Below are 25,729 nucleotides of genomic sequence, written 5' to 3' on the forward strand. Positions count from 1 at the left end.
GGATCGGGCATAGGGCTCGATGTCTGCAGCTCGACAGCGCCTAATGAATGGGGCAGGTGGGTGGAGGGCCGGGCAAGGCAGGGCAGGGAAGGGGAGGGAAGCCGGGGAGAGTCCAGGGAGTAGGGCCCGGCGTGGAGTGCCGTGTAGAGCAGGGAAATCCTGGAATAGAGTTGTCCTCACAGCAAGGGGCGGAGACAGCAATGCCTCTGGCCTTGGCTTGGGCCACATCTGATGCGATGTGCATTTGTCTAGACGGAGACCCTCGGTGCCGTCTGGTGCGCGGACCTGGCATAGCCCCTGCCGGTGACCCCTGAAAGCTGGCTTCTGACATCAGGTCATGCCGGGTTGTTGCTACCGTTGCGATGTGTACTATGTGTGCGATATACTGGGGCCGCCGTCAAGTGGGCTGGGGTCTCTGGGGCAGCGGTGCGGATGGCAGCCGGAAATAGGTGGGAATTTTTGCGCCGTCGATAAGCCATGAACTACAAGCCACACGTTTTTTTTTTTCTTGTCGCAGTGGGTTCCGTCCCTTGGACGGGAGGGCCTGCTTGAATTCGACGAGAAGACAGGGTCTCGTGTTGCTCCACCCAGGGTTGCATAGAGAAACACAACGACGAGTTAGGTCAACGGAGCGAACGGGACAAAGCCGACAGTGGGGTGACTTCACCACCAGCTCCTCTTGAGGCTTGACATGAACACCCAAGGCGTCGGCTGTCATAGGTCTGGTCCGTGGGATATGCCCCTTGAGCTGAGGGTGTGTGTGTGTGTGTGTGTGTGTGTGTGAGCCGTCGTCATCAAACAACAGGCGTGATACCCGTCCCGGAATTCGGACTTTAGGCCTAAATGTCGCCGACTGCCCATGTTGTGGCCACCACGCCTGGAGTGTTGAGTGCACGAATGGGAGACGCGAGCGAATGCGGCGGGAGTCAAGTGGATACGGCTCTTGACGTGGGCCGCGGTCGTCCCAACTCGGCTCTCAGCCCCAGGGAGCAGTGTCGCGAGAACAGGTAGGGTAGGGCAGATCGCAGGGTGGATTTGGCAACTCTTGTTGGGTGTCCTTTCTCCAGCCCTCATGCAGCGAGACCGAGTTCCATGTTCTTCGCAGGGTCTTCGGGGCAAAGACCGTCCGGGCCGCAAGAGCAGCATGCCGCATCCAGTCCTCGGTTAGGAACACAAGCCGTGGCGTCAGTGCGGTGCCAGGCACGCAGCATGAGAGATACGTACTCCAGCGCTGAAATTGAGAGCTGTGATTGCGAAAGCCTGGGATATGAATGGGTGGGGAAGTAGCCAAGTCCGGCTGGGATCTTGAGTGGTCGAGGGTCAACGTGGTCGGCGACGATGACTTCAGCCTGAAGCGACGACGGTCGGACACAGCTTCTCCTCTGTACATGTAGACGCGAGCAGACTGGGTACCGCTGAAATGACGAGGAAATGAGCAGCGGGCAGGCGGCACAGATTGTCTGAGGACCCTGGGCATTTTCGATGAGGTGACATGACGGTGCCTGGCCAGGGAAAGGCTGATCTTTCTTTGCTCGTGACAGGCGGGGGAAGCAACACTCGCAACACACAACGCATGCCCCCACCATCACCCAAGACGCTCCGGTGACCATTCGACGGTGAGCCAGCGACAAAGAGGGTTGGCTGCCATTGGGTGGGTGTGGCTAGATGAGACGAGACAAGACGAGACGAGAACGACTACGGTCAGAGGAGACAAGAGGGCCGCGGGATGACAGACGCAGCAAGAGTGAGTGACATACAGGAGATGACAGGTGGGAGGCAGATACGGGATGTACCACGGGACGTACCTACCTAGGTAGATGACCTTCCTGGGAGGGAGGCAAGTACCGCACAGCACACCGTACGGTACGTGGAAGAGGGAGAGGCAAGCACGGGAAGGGTGAAGGTCGGGGAAGACGGCTAGGGGCACTAGGAAGTGGGTGAGGAAAAGACACTGCGGGACGAGGAGATTGGCTCTGCCCATCGGCAACTCTGAGCGAAACAGGGGTCCGAGAGGTGGCAGACCCTGTGAGGAACGGATCGTCGCCAGCGGAGAAGCACGGATTGCCCTCTGGCGCAGGCTGGCGCTGCCGTTGCAGCAGAGGTGGAGCGCCGTTGCAGGTTGGGCAGGGGCTGTGATTTGACGCTTGACGATTTCGGTGTTTGACCATTCCCGTCAGTCTTGTCTCTCGGTCGCTCTTTTCCTACATACCCCCATCCCAGGCCACCACCAACACCACCACCCCCCCTTTTCAGCCTATCATGCCCAAACGCCCAAACGCGCGCACACACACACACACACACACACATACAAGATGCCTGACGAACCGATGTGACGAGCAGCGAGCTTTGATGAACGCATAAAGGGGGATGCAGCCCGGTTCAGGTATGACCTGGGATGGCAGGACCTGACGGGGTCTGGGGAAGGAAGTTGCTGGACCTCGAAACAGACTAGGCCTCGGGAGAGATAGCAAACAGACCAGACTAATCTGCGCAATCGGCACTAGCAAGCACAAGCACAAGCCACCAGTCCCTCCGTCCCTCTTTGCCTCACTCGGTGGGCGCCGAATGGGAACAGTCCAGGCATAACACAGCACAGGCGCACTAGCAGTGGAGATTAGGCGCGCACAAGGCCAACTCCCATCCCAATTACGAGTATCCAAAATGCTTGCGGGCCGCCGAATCACCCCAATGGAACACGGCATCAGGAATTTGGCTCTGGGCTACCATCAGAGCATCATCTCGGGAGCCCTTCCCGGTGGGTTCGGATCTGGGTATCCGAACAGAATATGCCTCCCTCGCGTCCCAGACATGTCATGTGCCTAGCCACCAGCACGAGCTGGAACCGGTCCCTCAGCCAGCATGACGACGCGACGCTCACATTATGCACACCTAGGGATTCTGCTATTTGGCAACGTATGAACATCGTCGCCTATCACCCTCTGATGCCCGCCTCCCCGTACCGCTGAGGCCAAACTGTTGACAGCCGGAAAAACCATGGCGGACATGCCCAAGATTGTGGCCGAGAAGGACCATGGCACATTGAGGCCCCTGTTTGACCCTTGGTCCATGCTCCGATGGCTGATGAAATATGGGTGTCCCTGGCTTGCGGCACCCGGGGCCGACTGGCGCGATCTTGGTTCCGTGGTGGACACTGCCGATCATCAGAGGTTCACAAAACGGGTTGTGCTTCGAGACTGAGAGCCAGGCATAAAGCTTAGTCAGTGCTCAGGGCCAGCCACGGTCCAGCTACTCATGCCCAGGACAGCAGAACCCTGGAGACGGGAGGAACTGGTCGCGCTAGAACGGAGTGAAGTGGAAGTCGACCGGCACATTGTGGACAGGAGACAAGGCTCCGGATCCTGCGCTAAATTCATCACTTGCGTGGCTAATTTCTGCATGGAATCAAATCCTCAACGGCTCGGCCAGGCACAAGGCCCAGCAGGATCAACAAGCCCAATAACAACGACGTATTTTATCGATGGCTGTCGGGGCCTGTAGGAGGAGGCACAACCAGCCAGTAGAGGAGGTCAATAGCCGAAACAAGCGCCCCAACAGGCCAGCCTTGGTCACGGACATGCAGCCATTCAAACGCGCACACATACATACGCCCACCCACATTCCCACACCGACGCCGAGGTACCTCTTTGATTTCCCATGACCGAGGGGCCCTACCCGAGCATGTACCATGGTCGACTGCCTCCGGACGGAGGAGAGTGACTGACGCAATCCGGCTAGAAAGCGGGGAGGGGGAGGGTAGCCGATACAGAAAAGAGCACACAGCTCACAGCAAAGTCCGTGGGTACCATAAGGGTACCGTAACACGGCGCAGCAGGAGGTTCAAAGACGAAGCGTTGTAACGCCAAGGGAGGAAGTACGTATAGGACCGGGTCGCCGTGTGGAAGATGAGACCAGCCCCCCCGCGCGCGAATTGGAGGTACCAGGTAAGTTGCATCCATGCTGCCAAGCGGAGTGCTCTGGGGGCTGAATGCAACCCTCCGACCAGTCAACTTGCGTGCCGTTCCGTCGGTAACGCTAGAGCTGCTTAAGGCTAGCTCAATGCAACATCCACTGGGGTGCTCCCTGTATATCGTGCCAGAGGCGCCTGCAGGTGCGGTGCGGTGGCAGCTCCAGCTCCCAGACCCCAGACACGCACCCCCCCTCATGCACCCAAGCACACAAGGTCGAGCGCTTATTCCTTACGGACGACAGAGTCGATTGGCAGCCCAAGGCGACAAGCGACGCTTTTTACCAACAGCCCCTTTCCAACACGTGATGGGAGCGTGTGAACTCTGGCAGCATGTGCGCGTCAATGTTCTGAATGTTGGCAGCAGGGCACTTGTTACGCGGGTGCCGCCAGAACCGCCGGACAGGGACAAGAATGCAACTGTGACACGATCCAAGGTCGACAACCCAGAGACTTGGAGGCGAGGGGGCACGGCAGGACGCGGCAGGACGTGACGAGTGCAACCAAAAAGACCATGGGAGCGGTCTGCCTGCCTCTGCCTGTCTGTTTCGGCTGTCCATCTGTCCCTCAGAGTCTGCGTCGAATCCACAGCACTTCCGGCTCTGCAGGTGCCAGGACCCGGTGGGCACTAAACCCCAAAACACGACAGCGACATCTCCACCTCGCTGCGGGCTAGGCCTAATGCGTTCAAATGAGGCTCTGCTCTGCTCTGTCCTGGCCTTTCCTGCTCTTCTCTGCCCAGCTCTGCTGTGTCATGAGGGGGAGAATCATGCTTCGCGATGCCGACGTCGCAGCAAAACTTAAATGCGACACTGACAACAGGAAAGTCCCCGGGTACTTACCCACCCCGCCCGTCTGTCACTCATGCTGGCCGGTGGGTAGGCACCGGGGGTGAGCAGGTCCAAGGCACAAGGCAGAAGTCACTCAGGCACAAGGCAGACGACTGGGTGAGAGGGGGAGTGGAGGGCAGAGGGGCATCGCCACACTGTGCATCTGCCTCTCCCGCTCTCTCTCTCTCTCCCCCCTCCATGACGTGGACAGGAGATCAACGCAGAGCCTCATCGCAACATGACTCTACCACCGTGTTCCCCACTCGTCGTGCTGCCTTCCCTGAGTCGGGTCGAGTCTGGTCGAGTCCAAATTTGGGCGGTCGCAGCTGGTCTGGTCGGGTCGAATAGGGCGACTGGTTCCTGCCCTTCGAGAAAATGGGCGGGCGGACTTTTGATGGATCGACGATCTTTGGTGGCAGGGAGCCCCCTGCGCAAAAATACCCTGCATGACGGGCCCGGCCAATTGACGAACGGTGGGTCGCAGAGCCACTCACCACTCTGCCAGTTGCGGCCGGGGGACCCACTGCCCCTCAGGTCACGGGTCAACTGCTGCGCTTGCGTACTGTCGCTGCAACCACGGCAAGCCAGAAACAGCATCCGGAAGGGGCAACGAATATACCCTGCTGCTGCCCTCACGTTGACATCGCATCTGGAACCCATCTACCTGCGTACACTTCGGTGGGTATGTACCCGCAGCTTCTCTCTGCGTCCGTCCAGCTGGGTGCGAGTTTCGCCGCTCCTCGAGGTGACGGCCGCGGGTTTGACAGAGACGGTGACGGCGACGGTGACGACTGCCCCTGCCCGCCCTCACCCACCCTTCACCCGCACCCGCACGCCCATCTGATTTCATCCCGGCTTCGACTCGTCCACATCCACTCGCCAGCCAAAAACACTCACTCGATTTCAGAGCATTAGCAATCGGCTGCGTGAGGGGCGAGCCACTTGCCAGATCCGACGATGGATATCCACCCTCGAAAAGTGGCCCCTACCCTGAACCCGCCAGCAGCGCGACAAGTCCCGCCAGTTCAGGACTTCGTCGATTCTTGATCGTGAACATGGCCGCCCTTCAGTCACCTCCATAGCCGTCTCCAGTCTGCCTCGCCCTGATTATCCCGCGACCTGCCTGGACCGTGGCTGGGGCGGCAGCTGAAGCCGGAGCTGGCTGGAGTCCCAGGAATGAATGGGACCAGCGCAGAACAGCTCATCCGACACAGGGTATGCCCCATCGTGACTTCGCCGCGGCCGCCGCAAAGCGACCCGCGATGGCGCAGGAGTCAAGACGGGGACAGAATAGCTCCTAGGGGCATCTTTTGGGCCGCGGAAACATCTCCTCGTGGCTATCATGACTCGGAGTTGCTTCTGCAAAGCGCCTATTCCAGTCTGCTGGGACAATCGTGTGGCTCTGTGTGGTCGTGTGCCAGCTCTCGTCCAACGCACCGCGTCTGTTCTCGCATTAGGATCGCGTCTATGCATCCGACATCTCTCGGGGCTGCCAACACTTCCCTCCACCTCTGCCGCCCCAACAGACACGGTTCCTGGTCGTAACACATCATAAGAGCGCGAGAAGCCCTGTCCCGACCTGCACTGCGCTGCACTGCAGCCCACCTGCAACCGATATGGCTGCAAGTGATCGTAACGCAACTGTGCCACTCAGCGCTTCCGTCCTGACGGGAACCAACCGCCACCTGCTCGCTGCCGCCCACGCCACTCGCGGTTGCTAGCTTGAGTAACAGATCGATCGTCTAAAGCAACACTAGTGCCTCAGTGTCTGCCCGGACTGGTCTTCTCAACCGTAGTCACATATGACATCGTCGGCTAATCGGGAGCTGAACAACACACCAGTGACTTAGCACTGCCCACCGGCCCCCTTTCTTCTTCTAGAGGAACGGTAACTTCTTCCGGTTGGCCAGCTCCGTCCCAACCACACATCACAACAGGTACTAGGTAGACGCGTGCGCTACACCCGCGACAGCGATCGCCGCTTCATTACCACACTGACGATGGCGGTAAAAGTATGCCATCCCGGAAACATGAAGGCTTATCGCGAGTATATTCAATCACACAACGACACGAAACGGAGCAGAGAATGTTACGTCTCGTTTTCCTGGCAAGTCTCCGTTGGCTTCAGTACAGTTGAACCATGGCACTCAAGCGAGTGCGAAACCAATCTCCCGCCATGGCCACCAACCATCGCAATAAAAGACCGCTTGACAGGGACAATGAGACAACCACCATGCTTGTTAGCATCTGGGCGAGCACCCTCGGTGTCTTGCAACGGGTCAAACCCCACTTCCTTGCCGTCTAATCTCGGGAACATCAACCATCAGATCATCACTCAAAACTTGTCCCTTCAAATACCCTGATCCATGTCTTCCCTACCTGTGGTGGATTGGGCGCTAGATCAGATCTTCACGGTGCCACGGGGCAGCATCTCCCCTTCAGGATGACAAATGATCCCGTGATCTGAGATAACCTGCGGCCACTGCTTCTATCCAGGGGTGACCACTTGGCCGCAGGTAGCTTGCGTCAACTGACTTGACCGGCAGCGGTGAGTCGGCCTTGACTGAACTTTCCTGCCAGGCCCGAGGAAAGTAGCTGCAAATCTGGAAAGCTACCTATGCGAGTTTCTGTCCAATTCTGCGTGAGTGGCAGCGAGACACGGAAGGGGATGTCAATCTCTGACCTTTCGGTGCTCAGCTCACTGGCAACGACTCCAGACCACAAAGCGAACCAAAATAGACACCCACTGAATGACCAACAGAACGTCAGCTGCCGATCGTGGGGATGCGCCCCAAAGTTGTCAGGTAACCAGGCCCCCCCACAGTTATCAGAGCAGGTGGCTGCTGAGCCATGATCTGAGCCCTATCCTGCTCAGCCGGCCGAGCGACAGGACTGATCACCGATGATCCATCTGTCTTCTGGTGCACCTTTGTGGGTCTCGCGGAATTCTGGGGTAATGCGTGGTCTTGCACACAAACGAAGACACTGAGGCTATTGGATCGCTGCGATCCAGCCCTGAGATTTGCTGTTCCTCAACGAGTCACCCCAAAGTTGGAATGAGCGAGTGTCTGCCCTAACTCGTCAGCACAGGAAAGCATTGTCTGCTCAGATCTAGCCCATGGTCTCAGTTGGCGGTTCCCACGCCACCACTGCCGTTGAACAGAGAACTCTTCTGATCACAGTCTGCAGTAATCATCGAGGGCCAGCCAGACAGCCGACCTGGTGAAACAAACGCTCTATGCGCGCCCAACGGGCATTGTCGCCAGCCAGCACACACCAGGTGTTCTGCAGTCATGCGGCGTGATCATCACACCCTTGAGGCCGAAGATGCGCGGGATTGGGCGAAGTCTAATCTCCTTGCCATCCAGTAATTGATGTCTCCTGCCCATAGTCACTTGACAGGTATCGGGTACCACTGGTACACTGAAACACCAGGCATGCGCAGTTCCTGGTGGAAATTTCTCCTAGCAACCGGAGACAGGTCCTGCCGAAAACACCAGCGAGATGAACCCGTCTTGACCTGGTGGAGGATCTTCATCGCGGCCGGCCTCCAAGTTGATGCGCAGTTCGGCTAGGCGGACCTAATCTGTCTCTGCGGGGACCGCTCGGGCTGGAGCCAATACATTCAGACATCAAGCGCGGGCGATACTGTCCTGGTCCTGGCTGGAGTTGTCTTACCCACGCTTGCAAGCCTCTGCCTGCTGTGCCTCTTGGATTTGAGCGGTCCCACGCCAGTCTCCGCTTTCTTGCTGTGAGGATCGCCTGAGGCACACTGTGCCTTACGAGCACAGGGCTCCCGCCAACTGACACATCCCATCTTACCAACAATAGTAACCTTGTGCCGTAAAGGCCGTTGGTGACTGCGCCAAAACGTGCGCTTACCAAGTCAATGACCCTGAAAATGCCCAGGGAACCCCCTGGGGATGGCATCTGCCGAGCTCGCGCGGCTTGTGTAGAGAAAACAGCCAACTGACAAATTGATAATCAACGAATCCAGACAATGGAGGCAACTGTCAATACTGAACACGCTGCCAGCGCTTACCACGCTCCGCTTCCCTGCAGAAAGAGCCGCGTTTTGTATGTTGCAAATCCCTCGGGCGACCGCTGCGCCGACCTGGCCTGGCCTGGCCGCACGTGGGTCGTTTGAGACTGAGCGGTCGGGTCGCGGCCCGTGTAGGCTCACTCGACCCTAAGGTGAAGTTCTGAGCGTCGAATTACGCCTTGAGCTATAGCCACGAAAGTCTTAATTTCGTGTCGTCTCCCGGAACATCCACTCACATACTAACTACTAGTATCGCAAATGGATCAACAGCGAGACAAAGTGGCAGCAACGTTACGTGCTATGGATAGAACAGGCCGTTGCGCAGGCGACCCGAAGACCAACTGGTGTCCAAGCTGTCTGTTGTCTTATCACTGCCATCTTATTATGCAAGCATGCACCTGTCAGGCTTACATGCGCACTGCCATGTTCAGCCCTAGGGATTGAGTGCTGACAAGGGCATTGCCGTGCTTTACTCAGCGAGCAAACTGTCAGAACCCAGAATGAGCTTCACTCGTCCGGGAGGACACTCCCACCACCCTTCCTGGACCGGCGGCCCCTTTCGGTGTGAGATACGAAGTACTGTACTTCCTGGACTCCGCCGCAATCAGGTCTACTTGCCAGCCATCTTCAGGTACGTCTTCAGCTTTCAAGGCTGGTGACTCGCAGAGCCTTTGCCACCTCACTGACCGTTCCCCGGTTGGACCATGTGACATATCACTCGTCACGCATTGCCCCCACAAGACCCTGGAGGTCTGCAATATCGAGTGGGGTGGGCTTACGGTGGCTTTCCGTGCCAGCGTAGAACCAGACAACTTGGTTGACCAAACCCGTATGCCGGTCATGTTGGCGTATTCGGACGCCTTACGGGGCAGGATTGGCAAGCGGGAGGATTGGTGGATGTGCGGCGCAAAAGACAAAAAGGCCCAACCTGCAGACACAGTAACGTGGCTCCAGCTGTGGAGTCCTGCATCATCGATACGGCCGATCGCGGTGAAGCGATTGTCTGCACCGTCTGGACCCTCCAAGGCCACGAGGACCCCGGTATTCAGCCAGTGAGCGTCGCAACCCACAAGTTGTGGGCAAAATGACATTTGGGGCATAAAGACTGGTTCAGCTGCGAAGCTCGGGGGTTTCTCGTCGCGCCCAGCGAGTTGGCAGCTTGTACTAGACTTGGCTCTGGCGTGAGGGAGACACGCGCAGAGCCTCAAGACAGCCCCTTCTTCGATGGATTATTAGACCGAGTCACGAAGTTTGGCCGTGCTCACGTATTCCTTCCAGAATCATCGCCCATCACATCAGTTGATGGGACGGGGAGCGGGAGCCCCACGACTTCTACGGCTCTGAATACAGAGGGAGGGGGTTCACTCCTCGCTCTAAGCTTCACACCGCTGTGGATCCCCCATATTCAGGGTAGCCAGTGGCTTGCAGCTGTAATTTAGCCCATGTCTGTATTCAGAAGCCCATCTTCCACAAGCTCCGCTGACACCCCAGGCTGTCCGGGGGAGTCCAGCGCGATACACCAGCCAAGCGTGGCAATGGAACTCGTCGTCTCCTGGTGTGGTCGTTGGCAAGAACACCCGGAAGAAACCCATGGTCCCCGTGGCTGAACTTGACGCCCTGTTCTGGCATGAGCTTCCTGCCCGCAATTTCAAGAAAGAAGCGATATCTAGCCCAGAAGCGTGCCCCTGTGGAAACCTGGCTCGAAGGACTCAACTCGAGGCAACACATCGCGACTTGACTTACTGCCCAGGAGAATGTGCGCGACAGATCACTTTCCAGCACGTGTCCGGACTGAACGGCACATTCCATGCATCCCCGAACCCCAGTCGGCGGTGGAGTTCCTCCTCGTCCGATCTCTTCAGCCCTTCTTCTCCCTTCAACGGCACGGGTCTATGACTGCGGAGCCGCACTGGGCACATGGCCAGACCGCTCCGGCATCCCTGGTTGCTTGCACCGTCAGCAAGCCAGTTGTCTCGGACCCGGATCTTACGGGATTCTGTCACGATGGACACGTTCCGTTCTGGAAAGAGGGGAAGGCTGAAGATCGCGCCCTGCGAAGCGACTACCGCAGATGCCGGGGCAAGGGTTCGCGAGAGAGAGAGATAGGGAGAGTCAGAGAGGATGCATGGTCCTTTCAATTGAACCCACTGTTTCCGCCAGGTGGTTTGCGCAGGGTGTCATCTCAATAGATCAATATCGCTAACTAGGACGCGCAGGTGTAGTGTCGACACCCACCCACGAGTGTCGTCGTCGCCGTCGCGGTGCTGCGGATCCGGATTGGTCGGCCGTGTTCCCACTACTCTCGCCGGAGAGACCCAGTCGCCAAAGAAACGGCCGGGAAGCAGATCCTCCTCCTAGCTAGCCCCGGACATACGCAGCGGCTTTTGCTATTTTGCGAAGGCCTCGACGGCAGGATTCGAACCCCGGGCTGTGTGGGCGACTGACCAGTCGAGGGGGGCCCAGTCAAGGACCAAAGAAAGGATAACGACGGGCCCCTTCTGGGGTTTCCGTCTGATGAGTTTCAGGGCAGCCTGGGAAGGGGGGACCGGCGCGGGAGGTTTATTCAGTAAGACCCTTCTTGTTCCTGGATTATTGTCATAATATGGCCTACTATGGCGTGGAAAAACTCCTAACGTGGCTGTAGTGGCTTGCATTTCGTGCTTGTGTATCCGGGTACGCGTCGCGTGGTGGCTGGCCGGCCAAGGTCCCCGCGTGGGCCGGCGCTGAACGCCTACCCCGGCCGTCACTAGGAAGGCGGATCGGCACAAGGTATGACATTACACCTGCCTCGACGTCAACTGAATGATACTTGACCAGAAAAGGAATACAATCGAAGAAGACGACGAAAGCAACCTTTCCCCACCGTAAGACCAGCCCTCCCTCCTCTGCCCTACGGCACCCTGGCTAGGCAAGACACGGGGCTCGGCGCGCGGCCCACGGTCAGGCCGGGCCGGGCAGGGCAGGGCAGGGCAGGGCAGGGCAGGGCAGGGCAGGGCAGGGCAGGGCAGGGCAGAATAAGGCAGGACAGTCTTGTATGCCCGGCCACCTCGAGCCCAGCCAAACCCACGAGGAGGCCTCGGCGACGGGCACCTCCATCCCATGCTTCACCTCACACACTCTAGTTACAAATCAAGAGAGAGAGGCAGAGATGCAAAAGGTGTGCGGTGTGCCGCCTCGTGGCTGGGCCCGGTCCGCCGCTCAGCTAGCTGCGCCGTGACGATACATGCCATGCACGCACGCAGTTTTGGGCCGAAGGATGAACGAGGTGCGTCCGCGCCGCAGGCGGTAACCCAACCCAGCCCAAAAGCCCACGTTTTTCTTTCAAAATGTCCCCGTCCGGAATCCCTGTCTTACCATGCACGCACGCACACCTCTTTCTCTCGCCCTGTTAACCGAAAATCCTACGAGCTTCCTGGGGAGGCAAAGCGCGGGTGGGCGTGGCCTCACTAGCCGCCGCGGCGACTGCGCCGAAGACTGCGCCTGCGCCGCAGCCTGGCCACGCGACAAGGGATAGAGATGGAGACACACGATGGCCCGGTTCCACCACTTTATTACCACATGGCAGGGTGGTAAGGCGGTGATGGTGTGTGCCTGTGGGCTGCAGCGTGGTACGGTACTACTTTGCGCAACAAAGATAGAATCTTCGATAGCACGTTCCCGACTGTTCCGGAAAGGCGCCGCACAGAACCAGGAAACGACGAGACCTCGTGGCCGGACGTTTACATGCCACACCAGGCAGTCAATGACATCACTCGGTGGGAGGCCCGACCAGTGGTAATGACGGTCCTCGAATTTTGCATGTAAACATCGACAGGCCAAGTTAGCTAGCTCAAACCCTCTCTGCATGGGCAGCCAGCCCTACTGCTCTCGCCAACACCAAGGCACCTAAAGGGGGTATTGTCTCCACATGTACACACAGATACCATCATCACCACCACCCTCAGCGAAACGCATGAAATCCTCTGGGCAATCTTTCCAGACCCCTCCGGCCCCCCTATCATGTCCCATGAAATCCACCGAGCCAGGGATGCCAGTCAGCTGGTGGGTGGGCATGGAGGTTCGGATGTTAGATAGCAAGAACGCGGATGAACAAGCAACGCAGTAAAGTGAACAGAAAGCCGAAACAATGCCGCCCTCCTAATGATACGCACTTTCACCGATGAGTCCCAATCTCGTGCCTCGCTGTCGGGTGCCTCTATGTACAGGCGAATGTATCACAGGGTAATTTGCATATCGTAGGAGGTCCCGTTGCCAATTTTATGTCCTTCCGTCCTTCCCGTCTCCTGTAAGAAGCATATTCGCCGCCAAAACGGAATCGTTCTTGGCCGCAATGACGGCTGCTAAATGCTTTTCAACCAATCTTCCATATAGGCGTGTAGCTCTGGTATATCCTCAACTCAGCTTGGCTTTCTCTTTAACCCTCTCTTACTCAACATTGATTTGATTTTGAGAACTTTATCCTTGCTGACACGTCTCTTTGAACGCTGAGATATTCATGTCGAGTATTGGGTATTTGAAATAGGGATATGACTAGAGCTCGCTCTATAATGATCAAACTTTCTGAGACAGGTCCTCAGAAACTGTAGCCTGAAGCGATGTATCAATCGTGCCAAAACATTGCAACCGCCTCTGGTCAAGACAGGTCGCACAAGGGGCTGGAGTCCCACCAAATTCATCTACATTCTTGATTTCTTTCGAGGTTGGAACAGGAGCTCCTCGGAATCCAAAGTGTCCTTGTCCTGGGTCCCGGCGCGCTGTCTAAGCACCCATTTCCGGAACGAAGGAATAGTTGAAGTCCATAAGTCCATCCAGCATCCAGTGCTGCGGGTCGAAGAAGTCGTAGTTGGTCGGCTCATAATTGGAACCACCCAGTCCGCCTTGGCCACCGCCAAAGCCAGAGCCACCACTAGGGGTCAAGGCCCCGTTGGAAGCGGTGAGGAGGCTTGTCGGCAGGCCATGTGCTGTACTCAGTGGAGGGTCGAGATGCGTAGATGATGCCGATGAGTGCTCTGCGGAATCTGGATTCGTGGGGTGTTTCAGCGCTGCGTGCCCTCCGTCAGCAACGGATGCCGGAGGGCAGGCGGGGGGGCTCCACTTACAGTCGAGATTTCCTCGGCCACGAGATTGGTATTCTTCTCTCCAGTGCCAGATCGAGTCGTAGACAAGACTCATGCTGTGCCTGCAGCGCACTTGCAGCTGCAAGCTGTCATCAATCTCATGCACCGAGTCCTCGTCATGGTAGGATTTGCTTCGCTTCTCATTACGGGCTCCGTTCCAGATCTGGACCATGAGCTCAGCGAGCCTCCAGTTGAGGTCGTTCTGGACAACACTGGTTGATCGAATGGCTGTGATGGTGCGGTGGAACAGTATGCGGCCGCGTTCGTAGTCTACTGACTTGGCGAAGAAGGACCGGAGAAGCTTCAGCAAAGCAAAGCCCGCGGCGACCAGCATCTGCTGGATGTAGTTGGTGGCGTATCGGAGCAGGTCACTCTCGCCATGGGGGTCATGCGGAGAGGTTGGTTTGCTGTCCAGGACGTAGTCCAGAAAACTGCAACTGGCCCTCCAGAGACCCATCAGATCATCCATGTATCCGGGTGTGTTGTGTGAATCGAAGAAACCGGCCAGTCGAAGGTGGAGACCGGCGGCTTTGAGGTGTAGGTTCACAACTCTCGACAGGTTGCGAGAGAGTATCGAAGCCTGCAGCTCTCCGTATTCGCGGCGATACACGCGCATCAGCATGGCTCGGTGCTCGTCGCCAGCGACACCTCGCGGATCGCTGGCGTTGCTGTACATCTCCTTAGACACTTTGTCACAGAATCGCTCAATTTGTAGTCGAGCCTCAAGGTCTGGTGAAAGCTGGAACGGGCCGGATTCACCGGGCCGGATGGCCAGTGTCCAGTCATACAGACTCGATGCGGGTTGGCCGTAGCCCGTTCCGATGGACTGAGCAACGACATTGGTGACAGCCCACGTCATGACACGGTCATGTAGCTGCTCGTTGTCCAGGTCGATGATGACACGCGAGAAGTCGTTGATGTGATGAGGCCTGTGAAGGCCGATGAGCGTGGCAACCTTCATCATCACACCACACAGAATTTGTGTGGGGTCTGAAGAGGACGTGCTTGTGGGGAGCGGCCATGTACACAAGAGGCAAAGAGCCTTGACGACATGGTGGCTGCTGGGGACATCTCCAATGGTCTGCCACAGCAGATTCGTCAGAGGCCCGGAGAGATTCCCCAGGAGAGAAGGATCAGGATGGTATCGACGCGCGGCGACTGAGATCATGACCCAGTACAGTAGAGGATGCTGCGCGTAGTATTGGTCGGGGGACTGAGCAGGATTGAGGAAGGGGAGAAATTGATCGTAGTGGGCGAAGTACTCGGCGAACAGCTGGGCCTCGGCGTCCTCAGTCAAGCGGACTTCCTCAAGCTCCCGGCATATGCGAGGCACGTTGTAGGAGCCTCCGCGCTTTAGGTGCAACAGAGATGAGACAGCCTCATCGGACCCCATGAGCGAAGGGTGCCTGGTGTGGGAATACACACTGGCGACAACGGGAGACTGCAGCTGGGACTCGATGGGGTCGTCCTCGTCCGGAATGAAGCCTTGTGACCTTGCCTTGGCGACATTACGACGCAGTTTCTCTATCTCCCTTTCCATCTCTGCATGTTTGCTACGCTTGCCGACGCGCTTGAAGTTGGACTCGATCTTGCAGTCGAGTTTGAGACGGACGCATCTGGAGCAGCTCGTGAAGGGGTCTTGAACAACATCGCAGCGCAACTATTCCCGAGGGAAATCAGGGCCATTGGTCAGCAAATGGTGGTGCATGATGGTTCCCAGGGGGCATAACGGTTGCTACTGGCATTGAATGCATTGGAGAGGAAGAGTGGGAGGAGGAGGATGGAAGAATTGGGGATGGCTGACAGTGGTTGATCTGTGCAGGTGGGCAGGGGAGAATTCAATGACGCGGTCTCGGACTCGGACTCACCTTCTGTTGGCGACACTCGTTGCAGGCTCTCTTGACACCCGGTTGCCTCTTCTTCTCGTGGTGGTCCCCGGCAAGGTCGTCGTCACCGTTCTCACTGCCAGGGCTGCTGCCAACCATGCCAACAGAGCTCCTCTTGCGCTTTGCAGCGCCATTGGCACCACCGAGGCCGGAGCCATGGGACAGGCCGTGGCTCCGGACGGAGACAGGGCTTGTCGGGCTCATGGAGGAGGCAGGACCTCCATTGCCATGGCCATGGCCGTGTTGAGCTTGGGCCTGGGCTGCCGAGCTTGCGGCGCCGGCTCCGGGGGCTGCAGAGCCGTCCATGCACTCACTGCACGGTGGCGGAGGTGGGCGGCAGGGGAGATGGGGAAGAGGGGAGGCGGACGAGCAGGTCAGACGGCAGTGGGCAATGTGCCGTTGGTTTCCGCTACCGCAGCACAACGCAGCACAGCGCAGCACAGGCGGGACCTTCCAACAGTCCAGGCACGCTGGCGAACGGATCTGGGGGGCGCCGGTGTCGCGATGGTGTTGTCACTCGGGTCCGTAGGTGAGCCGGCTTGGGTCATGAGCGAGACAGTCGAGGTCGAGGTTCGAGGGCCGGTAGCGGAGGGTGCGGGGTTGGGCTGGTTTAAGAAGGAAGCATTCTGCTCTACAGGGGGATTTTTTGCAGAGTCATAGTTTTCAATCAGACTACCTGCGCCTAGTAGATCATGGAGGGCCACAGCAGGAAAAAAAAAGAGTCATAACTACTACAGTACTGCACCCTGTCGCTGTCGCTGTCGCACCTGGCACCTGGCACCTTGCACATGTCCTGTGTCCAACCTCATTTTCGCGCTTGCACCTTCCCACCTTCCCCTGGGCCCAATCTCCCCTCTGTCCCGTCGCTTCTTTCTCATCCAAGGCAAGCGTCGCAGAAGGAAAAAACTGTGAAGAGCACCTGCCCGCTTTTCGACTTCTGAATGGCGGGGAATGAGGCGGGAAAGTGGGGAAGCACCCTGCCGTGATTGGTCTGTTGTGACAAATACGGGGCTGATAAAGTCGCGATGAGATCCGGACCCCTGCTCTTCCGGTAGAACTCTCGCCCTGGATCATGGAAGGTGGGAACTGTCTGCCCTCCTAGTCTCGCTCTTCTTCTCGTTCAGGTAATCGCATGCGCAATTGCTTCATTCAGTTCCATCAACTTCAGCCAGCCCGCCAAACCATCTAATACTGCAGACTTGGTGTCTACGGTACACGGCACTATTGAGACAGAGAGAGTTGAAAGGCTGTCTACCAACGCCTGGCTGGAAACAGTAGGTGAGACACCCACGCCTGCTTGTTCTGGCGCATTATTGAGCTTCGTCCGAGGCCTGCCAGGTTCCACTCCTCGTATTACTGGATGTAGATAGACGCCCGCTTGCTCATCATCCAATCTCAGAACCCTTCGGCCTAAGACGTAAAGTTTATCATCACTGCAGCTTGGCACATGCATGCCTTCCCAGCTACTGAGCGTGTATTCCTGCTCCAATTTGATACTAATGGAGACTGCGTAGTCTAGTCCAAGTATTTGGCAAACAACCAGACCAAGAAACCAAGTCACAATGCCTGATGCTCTACAACCGCTTCAGGAACGGCCACTGATCAAGGGCGCTCTGAAACCGCCACCGGTCCGAATCAATCCTCCATCCTACACAGAGAAACCTCGGCCCGAGTCCGAAGTGACCATCATGAAGCAGGACTGGCAATCGGACCCATCAAGTGAGGCAACCCTCCATTTGTTACTATTGGGCTTCAGCAAAAGTGGTCAACCAAGGTATTTCACGTGCAGTTCCCAACCACATCTGACACTGTTGCCGCACTTCCAGACAGAATCCACAGAACAACTATTTGTTCAACGTCTGTCCCCCAGCCATTCGTCAACCCTCCCAGTGAGCTGGACAAATGAAATGTCTGCCCTCCCAGTCTGAATTCCGACATCGTTCACCCACCAAACACAAGTATCACATCAGAACGGCTACCCGCAGGGTCGGATCATTTGCACAATGGTACACAGCGTGTCGGCGACACATTGTCACGCCGACGGATGGTAGTCGGAGTACTGCATTCGATAATTAATATGTATTTGTCCCATTGGTGCAAGGGAAAGTGACACCAGAGAAGCACGTTAGAGAGTGGCGCTGTAAGTAACTCAGTGCGCACGTGTACTGTGTAACCAGCATGACTGGCATGACCTGGACTCAAGGTTGACGTGCGCAATCATCGCCCGTCAAGACGTACTAGAGGCATGATTTGTTTCATTTCTATCTAAATGTTCAAATGCGTCTCGATACAAGGCATAAGAACCGTTTCCTTGGTGTGACATACACTCGGGTATCCAGCAGCGCTGAATTGAACTACCGAAGTATGTGGACCACTGCAATGCTATTGTCCATTTACCTAAGTATCATTAAAACAAGTACCTGGCCAATTCTTTCTCCAACTCAGCTGCACGTTCAAAAAAGCCAACAGGACGCATGTTGCTTCACATGATACGCTGTACGAGTGTCCCCGTAACATGCGCCATTGTCCCCGTTTTCTTTGCTAATGAAGTGAATGGGTGTCAAGGTCACTATTTGGCACTCACATATCACCTAAATATTTCCTGTGCAAACCACCCGTTTGTCTTCTTGACCAGGATTATTCCCATCTCTCAAGTAGAGTTTCGCCTTTCTCCAATTTCGCGTATCGAACGCTGCCTCTCCATACTACATCCCTCTTGACGGGATCCAGCGCTTCCGTGTTATACTCACCCTGCTGCGATCCGTTGAGGAAAAGGCCCTTTGGGTGTTCACTGAGCGGTGGCGGGCCACAGGCGACCACGGCGGTGAGAATGTCACGGGCAGACTTCTCGAGGGTCCGAAATGCCCCGTTCGGCCAGAGCCAGCCCCAGAACACTGTGATTAGGGGGAGGATCACTTGGAACATCACAAATCGCACAAACCAGGACTCATTGTGACGCATGATTCCAGTGGGCATCGCGCCCGGGTCGAGTGCAAGGACCGATATGTTCTTGAGGAGGGGTTCCTGGTCGAGGCGGCGCTGAAGCTCGTGACTACAAAACAACCGCGTTTTTAGCTGGCTAGACGAAACATGGAGACCAGTGCGGCGCCTGAGGAAAAGCCTACATCATCATTACTCCGCAGAGCTTGGACGCGCCATAGCGTCTGTAGCCCGCAGCCCAACCTGTAGAGTCGTCCTTCGTCGCACTCCAAGAGCCTTTGGCGATAGGCTCGAGGTCATCCGAGATGAAGGTTTTAAACCTGTCCTCTTCATAAGCCCCGTTGAGTGAATTATGCTTATCTCGTGGACTGACAGGACACGGTGATTAGCTACTACGCCTCTTACAGAACATGTATCGGTCAGAGAGAAAAAAAAGTCTACTCTGTGACTCACTTGTGTGACCAACTCGTCACCCAAAGAATCCTCCCTCTATCTCGGTCCATACTCCCAAGGAGCATCAAGGTAAGCAGCCAATGCCCGAGGTAGTTAGTGGCAAAGGTCAGATCCAACCCGTCCTCAGTCCAAGTCTGCGTCGCGAATTGTTCGACCCCAGCGTTGAGGATAATGGCTCGGATCGGAGGGATCTGGCCCGCAGCAACGCGTGGGTTGATATCCGCGGCTACTTCTCGTACGCTGCTAAGTCGCGACAGGTCGAGAGAGACTTGCTCGAAGGAATGAGGTGCGGCGGTAGAACTCGAGTGTGATCTTCGCAGAGCAGCATCGAGTGCGGAAGCGGACGCAGCGTTGCGGGCTGTGTAAATACCATGGTGGGCCGCAAGCTCCGGCGAAGAGACAATTTGTGATGCAATCGCGCTGCCGAGGCCGCCATTGGCGCCTGTCACGAGAATCGAGCCTTTTGGAGACATGTGTTTGCTGTACAATTGCCAATTTGCGATATACACCGGTAAGTACAAGAAAGTGCGAGAAAATTGGAAAACTGAATTTGGTCGCAGGGCTGCAGGTTCAATAATCTATGCTATTCGTCTAGAATAGTCTGTGAATGGGAACTCGGTCGGCGCACCATGGTTCAGAAAAGTTGCAAGCTGATTGGCTTATTCCAAAACCCGAACCCTCATTAATGGGCAGGCGAGGCCGTAGGCCTCGCCGGGGGGGGGGGGGTGAGCCGGAGGCGCGCAGCGCCGTAGGCGAGGGGGGGGGGCTGCGCAGCAGGGGCCCCCCCAAAAGATTAGCCAGCAGGCCTAGACGAATAGCTCCCAGGGCCCCGATAGGGGCTTTCCACCTGGTTTTTATTATTTCGGAGGGGCCTGACCAAAGGAGCATTGAGATGGATCGCCTGCCTGGAGCTGTAATTCAATTGGTGAAAACAACAGTACTGTTGGTGACTAGCCAGGTGTTTAAGACGGGCACTAGACCCATCAAGATCTAATCTGTCTCCATAGAGCAGCCTTATCAAGCAGGTGTCGCCGCTCTCAGCCCAGCAATGACACCACCAAAGTCCGCCGCAGTGAACACCTCCGACGACCTGGCCCACCCCAGCTCATAAGGCAACCTCTCCTCCACAAAGCTGGCATTGATCCAATCCCTCCTCGCCTGACCGTCGGCCGCGCTCCCGCCAAATGCACACAGCACCCCAGCCAGCTGCGTGAAGCTCCCGTTGACGGCCGCCTCGGGCTGCGTGAACTCCGGGTTCTCGGCGGCGGCGTCGCGGAGCCTCGCGGCGCGGGCCTCGGCCGCCTGCGCGAAGCTCACCGTCTCGTCGGGCCGGTGCTGCATGACGCTGGACCAGGGACCGCGTATGGAGTCCTCAACCTCCCTGGGGGCGATGAAGGCATTGGTGTCATCTGATGCGGCTTCTTGTCTCATGGTAAGTGAAGGGTAGGCAGAGACTATGGAGGCACCGAGAATGCAGGTGAGGAGGGACATCGTGGAGCGAGGCTGTTGCTACATCGTGATATCCCGAGCTTCGGTTGACACTTCACTAGCAGATGCTGAGCTTGAGCGAATTTCTGAATAGGAACAGTGTTTCAAAACGGTCTAGAAGAACTCGATTACAGTAAGAAGCAGAGTTTTGATAGATATTAGCTGCGACAGAAATCAAAAGCCCAAGGGTGTTTCAAAAAATTGACTGAAGTGGGCGGACTGGTGAGTTGTAGGCAACTGGGCAGACGGGTCAATCACCAACTTATATGCATTCTAAAAGACCAGACTCTACATTTTTACATTCCCAGCCTTATACAGCGCAAGAGCAGCAGGTCCCGGCCGGTCTTTACCCCTGAGGCATGGAGAGTGCCCCGGCTCTGGAGCTCAAAAAGGTTAAAATAAACAAGAAGCACATGCACAAGAGTTGATTCGTATTATGAATTGCCCCTTTCTGACTGGCTAACATTTTCGAAAACTTTAATCCGCTATTAATAAATCTCGGCTTCGAAGGGCTACCCTAGCTTCGGTGTCTTGCCTATTTATGTAGTAAGCATGAATCCTGTAAATACACCTTCTAGCGAGGTACATATGCAATAGTACAAAGTTTAGCAAACTGACGGACAATACCGAACACCCCGACCATGTGAACCATTACCAATATAACCCTTGTGAAGTGTACTTGGAAAGTCGAATATTGACTCGACATCAGCCCCGGAGCTCAAGGGGTGGTGACGCCACTCAAGCTAGCTGCCCAAAGCAACGGCGAAACCGACCCCCCTGAGTGTGGTCGGTGCTGGCAGTGTCCCGTCAGAATATATGCGCAATCGCACCTTCTGCAAATGCCATTTGATCTAAGTCGTTTGTATATGACAAGAAGGACTCAACCCAGGTGCCTACTTTCTAGATGGCGATCCAATCAATCATCCAGTGAAAAGTGCACTGCATCACTGACACTCATTTCCAATTTACGAAGGGGACGGCGTGTTCAGTGTAGAAAATCCAGCCGACAAGGATTCCTTCCTGGTTGTTCGGTGAGTGGCAGTGTAAGAAAGTCGACCCCTGAGCCTGCGGTCCATCAAAGTTGGCGTCGTTTATGAAAGTCCTTGGATGGTTAGTAAGTCTCGAGCTCTCGACTATGTGTCTGAAAGGACTATCCTTTAGTCTCTTTTGATATGGTCTCCGGGCTGATTTCAGCAGTGGCTTGTGGAATTGCGCCACTCTGTTAGAAGGGAGGTCGGGAGCGGCCTGGCTGCAGAGCAGCCTGTACAACGCCGTCGCCTGGACATGAGAAATTGCCACGACTTCTTTCTGTATTCTAGGAAAAAGTAATACTATTGTTTTTATATCGTTTATTCTTCTTATACAGGGCGTACATGGAAGAATCATAGAGTTGAGAAGAGTTCCTAGTGCGTGTTTTGAACGACTAGCTCGGGCCAGTGCACACGAGTGCTGGATGGAAACGTGAAGTAAAATATCGGATGTCTAACATGTAACCTTTCGTACATTTGGGACCCGAGAGTTCTTGGTCGACTTTGGTGTCGGAACAAGACTCATACCGTGATCACTTTGTTGGCCGCTGACCGTTTGCGTACATTCCTAAGGCGAGCCGTGTCCTAATTAAACAAAGGTCCACATGAGTGGCTTGACATCTGCTACTTGTTCCATCTATTTACACTGAGCGAATTCCTGTCTGTGAGATGTCGTTTCCAGCCTGGTAGCGCATTCGTGATCGCTCAAAATATAAATTACTACCCCGCAAAAAGCTCAGAGATTGACGCCCCCTCCCCCTCACAACAGTCACAATGGCTACCTCTTCGTTGACGGTCAACACCGCTAACCGCCAAGCCATGCTGGCAGCCAATGGCCAATATGTTGCCTCGCGTCCGGCGAATGTAGGGCAACTTGAGCTTCCTCCCACGAAACAATATCTCATTGGTATGTCCTACCTCTTTGTCTAACCGACCCCAGTACTATATTGTATAAACTGACTTTGAATCTTGCTCTGTCCAGTTACGTGCATCGATGCCCGTATTGACCCTGCGGCGGCTTTTGGAATCAATCCAGGCGAAGCCCATGTGATCCGCAATGCCGGAGGCAGCGCCGTAGCTGCCCTCCGGGACATCATCATTTCCACGCACTTCTTGGGTGTGAAAGAGGTGTTCATCATCAAGCACAAGGACTGCGGCATGAAACTCCTCAACTCGTATAAGACGCCCATCTCCCAACTTCTGTACCCGGGCAAGATCGTATGCCCTGGTGCGGCTTCGATCACCGACATGCCCTGGTATGACTTCAAGTGCCCCTACGCCGCCGTCCGCCAAGACTGGTTCTTTGTCCAGAACCATCCGGCCATCCGGGCCAACGACCCGACCAACCCAGACAGGAAGATCATCATCCACGGCTTCGTCTACGACCCGGCAACTGGAAAGATCGAGGACGTGCCGCCTCGTGTCCCTCCATCAGAGAACCCGATCCCGGGGTCCCAGCCGAACGGCCCTGACCCGGCCGGGTGCGGCGGCGGGGGCGGCGGGGGCAGCGGCGGCGGCGGGGGCGGCGGCGGCGGAAGCTGTGCGGGTGGTGCTAAGCAATGCGGTTAGTTTTCCTGTTCCAACCGGGCCGGCCAACCCCTGAACCGAACGAGAAACAGGTGCGAATGACACACCGCCAACTCAACCACCGCAGCCAACGCCACCATCCACAGAGGCTCACTATCCACCGATTAAGCAAGGGAGTACCGTCAGTTCTGGAGGGATCACAAAGGCAGGTTCCGGAACGCAGGAAACACCCCAGAGGATTCTAAGAAAATGGCACCGGGAAAGGGCGTCAAGGGCTTGATGGTTACATCAGTATAATACAACTTTTTAAGTTTATCTATTCAGAGTTCGTGCCTCTTGGTTTCTACCACGAAGGAGTTGGCCGTATTCTATCCCAAGCCTAAGACATGGAAAGCTCAGTTAGGCTCGTTCGGAGAAGTCGCAAGCTATCGTTTGCTCTTGTCCGCTGTGCTCGGGGTCACTGGCATGTTGTTTGTAACCTGTCACATCCGCCTGCCTTTACAGTTTCGGCAACTGTGTTTGCGTGCGGAAAGGCTAGGATGGGGAGGACCGGTATCTCGTGTCAGGACTCGGGGTTCAAATGGCTCAGTTACTCTAATGGCCATATCACAGATCCTTGTCAGGAAGCAATCAGAATTTCTTATGTTCCGTTTCAATTGGTGCAAGTATTCTGTGACTGAGATGCCATTCTCACCTTTGGCAATTGTATGTTGGAGTTGTCGCAACCGCCCGATTCTTAATTGCTTTGAGATACTCCAAGTCAAGCTTGATTATGTAATATCATGATATATTTACTCTTGATGGCTCTTTTATTTCCAGCCCAGTGGTACGCTGTGGTATCTCGAGTAAGATTACGGAGAAAACCAGATTGGAGACGCGAGTGATGTCTTACAGGACATCCTGCTAGTTTATGGCTGGTTTCCTCAGAATAATCTCACAGAACATTGAGGTTTTCCGAAGTGAGAAAAAAGAATCCTTGGTCTTCGCCTTTTTGTGCCCAAAGTGAGCCGTCTGAAAGGCTACGAACCCCCAAAAATGTTCCGGTAGCGTGTAAGGTGGACCAAGGGCAGCCTTGGTCGTCACAAGACACGGAGAAACGAGAAAAATAAGCTGAGAATCAATTTTGGAGTCAGTAATAATCGAAAGTTCCGGCCGGGGAAGTGCAGGCTCGATGCCGTCCTCCGAGCTCCACACGAGGCAGGACGCTGAGACGACATAGTCTTCTGTTGGTCTATCACGAGACCTCTGCATTTGTTATTTATATAGCTACAATACAGTCTCTAAACTCATACAGCCCTGTCCTCCTGAAGCGCACTTCCCCGATGCTGAGCGAACGGATGCTTTGAATGCCCCTACCCAAGAAGAACTTGCATGCGATACAGATAACCCAAATCCTCTTACATAACAAGTAACATAGCCATCGCCGCAAGTAATAGCCAACAAGACTGGCTGTTCATGTGTTTCCACCCCTCACCCGGCGCACTTGTTGTCGACGTCGAGGCCGGCAAGCTCCCCGAAGCGGTCCCGCTCACAGCGTCGGTGTCTGGGTTCACGGCAAAGACGCCCCCGAAGGGCTCAGAATCGGGCGTGACGCTGGTGTCCACCGAGGCAGCCGCGTCCCTGTACTCCTGGAGCCTGGACACATCGGGCTCGTTGACCACCCCCGCCATGCCGTGGTCCTTGCAGTGGTTCCCGAACTCGGGGCCGTTCTGCGAGCAGTAGTAGATGATCGGGTCCGTGTCGTTCACGGTGACGCGGAAGACCGTTGACTGCAGTCGGGTGAAAAGGGGGGGTGAATGTTAGTCATTGGTCTCCATCATGATCTTCGCGGCAATGGGTGGGTCATCCGGGCTTACATTTTCTGCGGTGGCGTCTTCCTGTACGAAGAAGCCCGAGTAGAAGCCTCCGGTTGCAGCCGGCTCACAGGGTCTTTCATAGTCACCCCTGACTACGCTTCGGTTGTGGGCGCTGAAGTGGAACTCCAGAATATCTCCAACGTCGGCGGTGGTGTTTGTTGGGTCAAAGAATGGTGCGTCGCCTGTGGATTTGATGACTACTATTTTTGCGGTGGTCAGGTATGGACTTGCCAGAGCCATGATGACAAATAAAGGAGTGAACAGATGCATGATGGGTGTTATAATGATGATGCAGTTCGACTGTGTCGTAAGTCTGAAGAAGAGAACTCCGGAGACGAGTAGAGCGAGATGCGTGTTGTAGGAAGCGGAAGACTTAAATCATTGCTCGATGCGATTACGGCACAGCTTACGACGTGCCCATGGATGTAGTCCATAAATACAGATGGGCGTAAAAGCCAGTCTGTTTGATCCGTACATGTCTCCCTCGAATGGCATCGCTCATACGTGCCCCCTACCCAAGATTGACCTCCGTAGACACGTGAATTTGTTTCCAAAAGCTGACCTTCTGGTGACGCAACGCCGAAGATTGACAACAAAA

At 55.8% G+C, this 25,729-nt stretch overlaps 5 protein-coding genes across 5 annotated transcripts; 1 reads left to right on the forward strand and 4 right to left on the reverse strand.

Moving 5' to 3' along the window:
- Positions 1 to 13,594: 13,594 nt before the first annotated feature.
- Positions 13,595 to 16,145, reverse strand: INS49_002367 (uncharacterized protein; the record flags this gene model as incomplete). Its single annotated transcript, XM_043163180.1, has 3 exons — positions 13,595 to 13,878; positions 13,936 to 15,613; positions 15,822 to 16,145. 3 exons carry the CDS (start codon positions 16,143 to 16,145, stop codon positions 13,595 to 13,597), a joined length of 2,286 nt encoding a protein of 761 aa, XP_043031686.1.
- A 2,331-nt stretch (positions 16,146 to 18,476) lies between these two features.
- On the reverse strand, positions 18,477 to 19,705 carry INS49_002368 (uncharacterized protein; the record flags this gene model as incomplete). The annotated part of the gene is made up of 3 exons (XM_043163181.1): positions 18,477 to 18,891; positions 18,965 to 19,147; positions 19,233 to 19,705. The coding sequence occupies 3 exons, from the start codon at positions 19,703 to 19,705 to the stop codon at positions 18,477 to 18,479; spliced, it is 1,071 nt and encodes a 356-aa protein (XP_043031687.1).
- Positions 19,706 to 20,249: 544 nt separating this feature from the next.
- INS49_002369 (uncharacterized protein) lies at positions 20,250 to 20,723 on the reverse strand (the record flags this gene model as incomplete). Its single annotated transcript, XM_043163182.1, has 1 exon — positions 20,250 to 20,723. One exon carries the CDS (start codon positions 20,721 to 20,723, stop codon positions 20,250 to 20,252), a length of 474 nt encoding a protein of 157 aa, XP_043031688.1.
- A 1,799-nt stretch (positions 20,724 to 22,522) lies between these two features.
- INS49_002370 (uncharacterized protein) lies at positions 22,523 to 23,317 on the forward strand (the record flags this gene model as incomplete). Its single annotated transcript, XM_043163183.1, has 2 exons — positions 22,523 to 22,655; positions 22,731 to 23,317. The coding sequence occupies 2 exons, from the start codon at positions 22,523 to 22,525 to the stop codon at positions 23,315 to 23,317; spliced, it is 720 nt and encodes a 239-aa protein (XP_043031689.1).
- Positions 23,318 to 24,672: 1,355 nt separating this feature from the next.
- INS49_002371 (uncharacterized protein) lies at positions 24,673 to 25,401 on the reverse strand (the record flags this gene model as incomplete). Its single annotated transcript, XM_043163184.1, has 2 exons — positions 24,673 to 25,044; positions 25,132 to 25,401. The coding sequence occupies 2 exons, from the start codon at positions 25,399 to 25,401 to the stop codon at positions 24,673 to 24,675; spliced, it is 642 nt and encodes a 213-aa protein (XP_043031690.1).
- Between the last annotated feature and the right edge of the window lie 328 nt (positions 25,402 to 25,729).

This window comes from Diaporthe citri (assembly GCF_014595645.1).
Source record: "Diaporthe citri strain NFHF-8-4 chromosome Unknown scaffold_1, whole genome shotgun sequence".
Classification (NCBI taxonomy): Eukaryota; Fungi; Ascomycota; class Sordariomycetes; order Diaporthales; family Diaporthaceae; genus Diaporthe; species Diaporthe citri.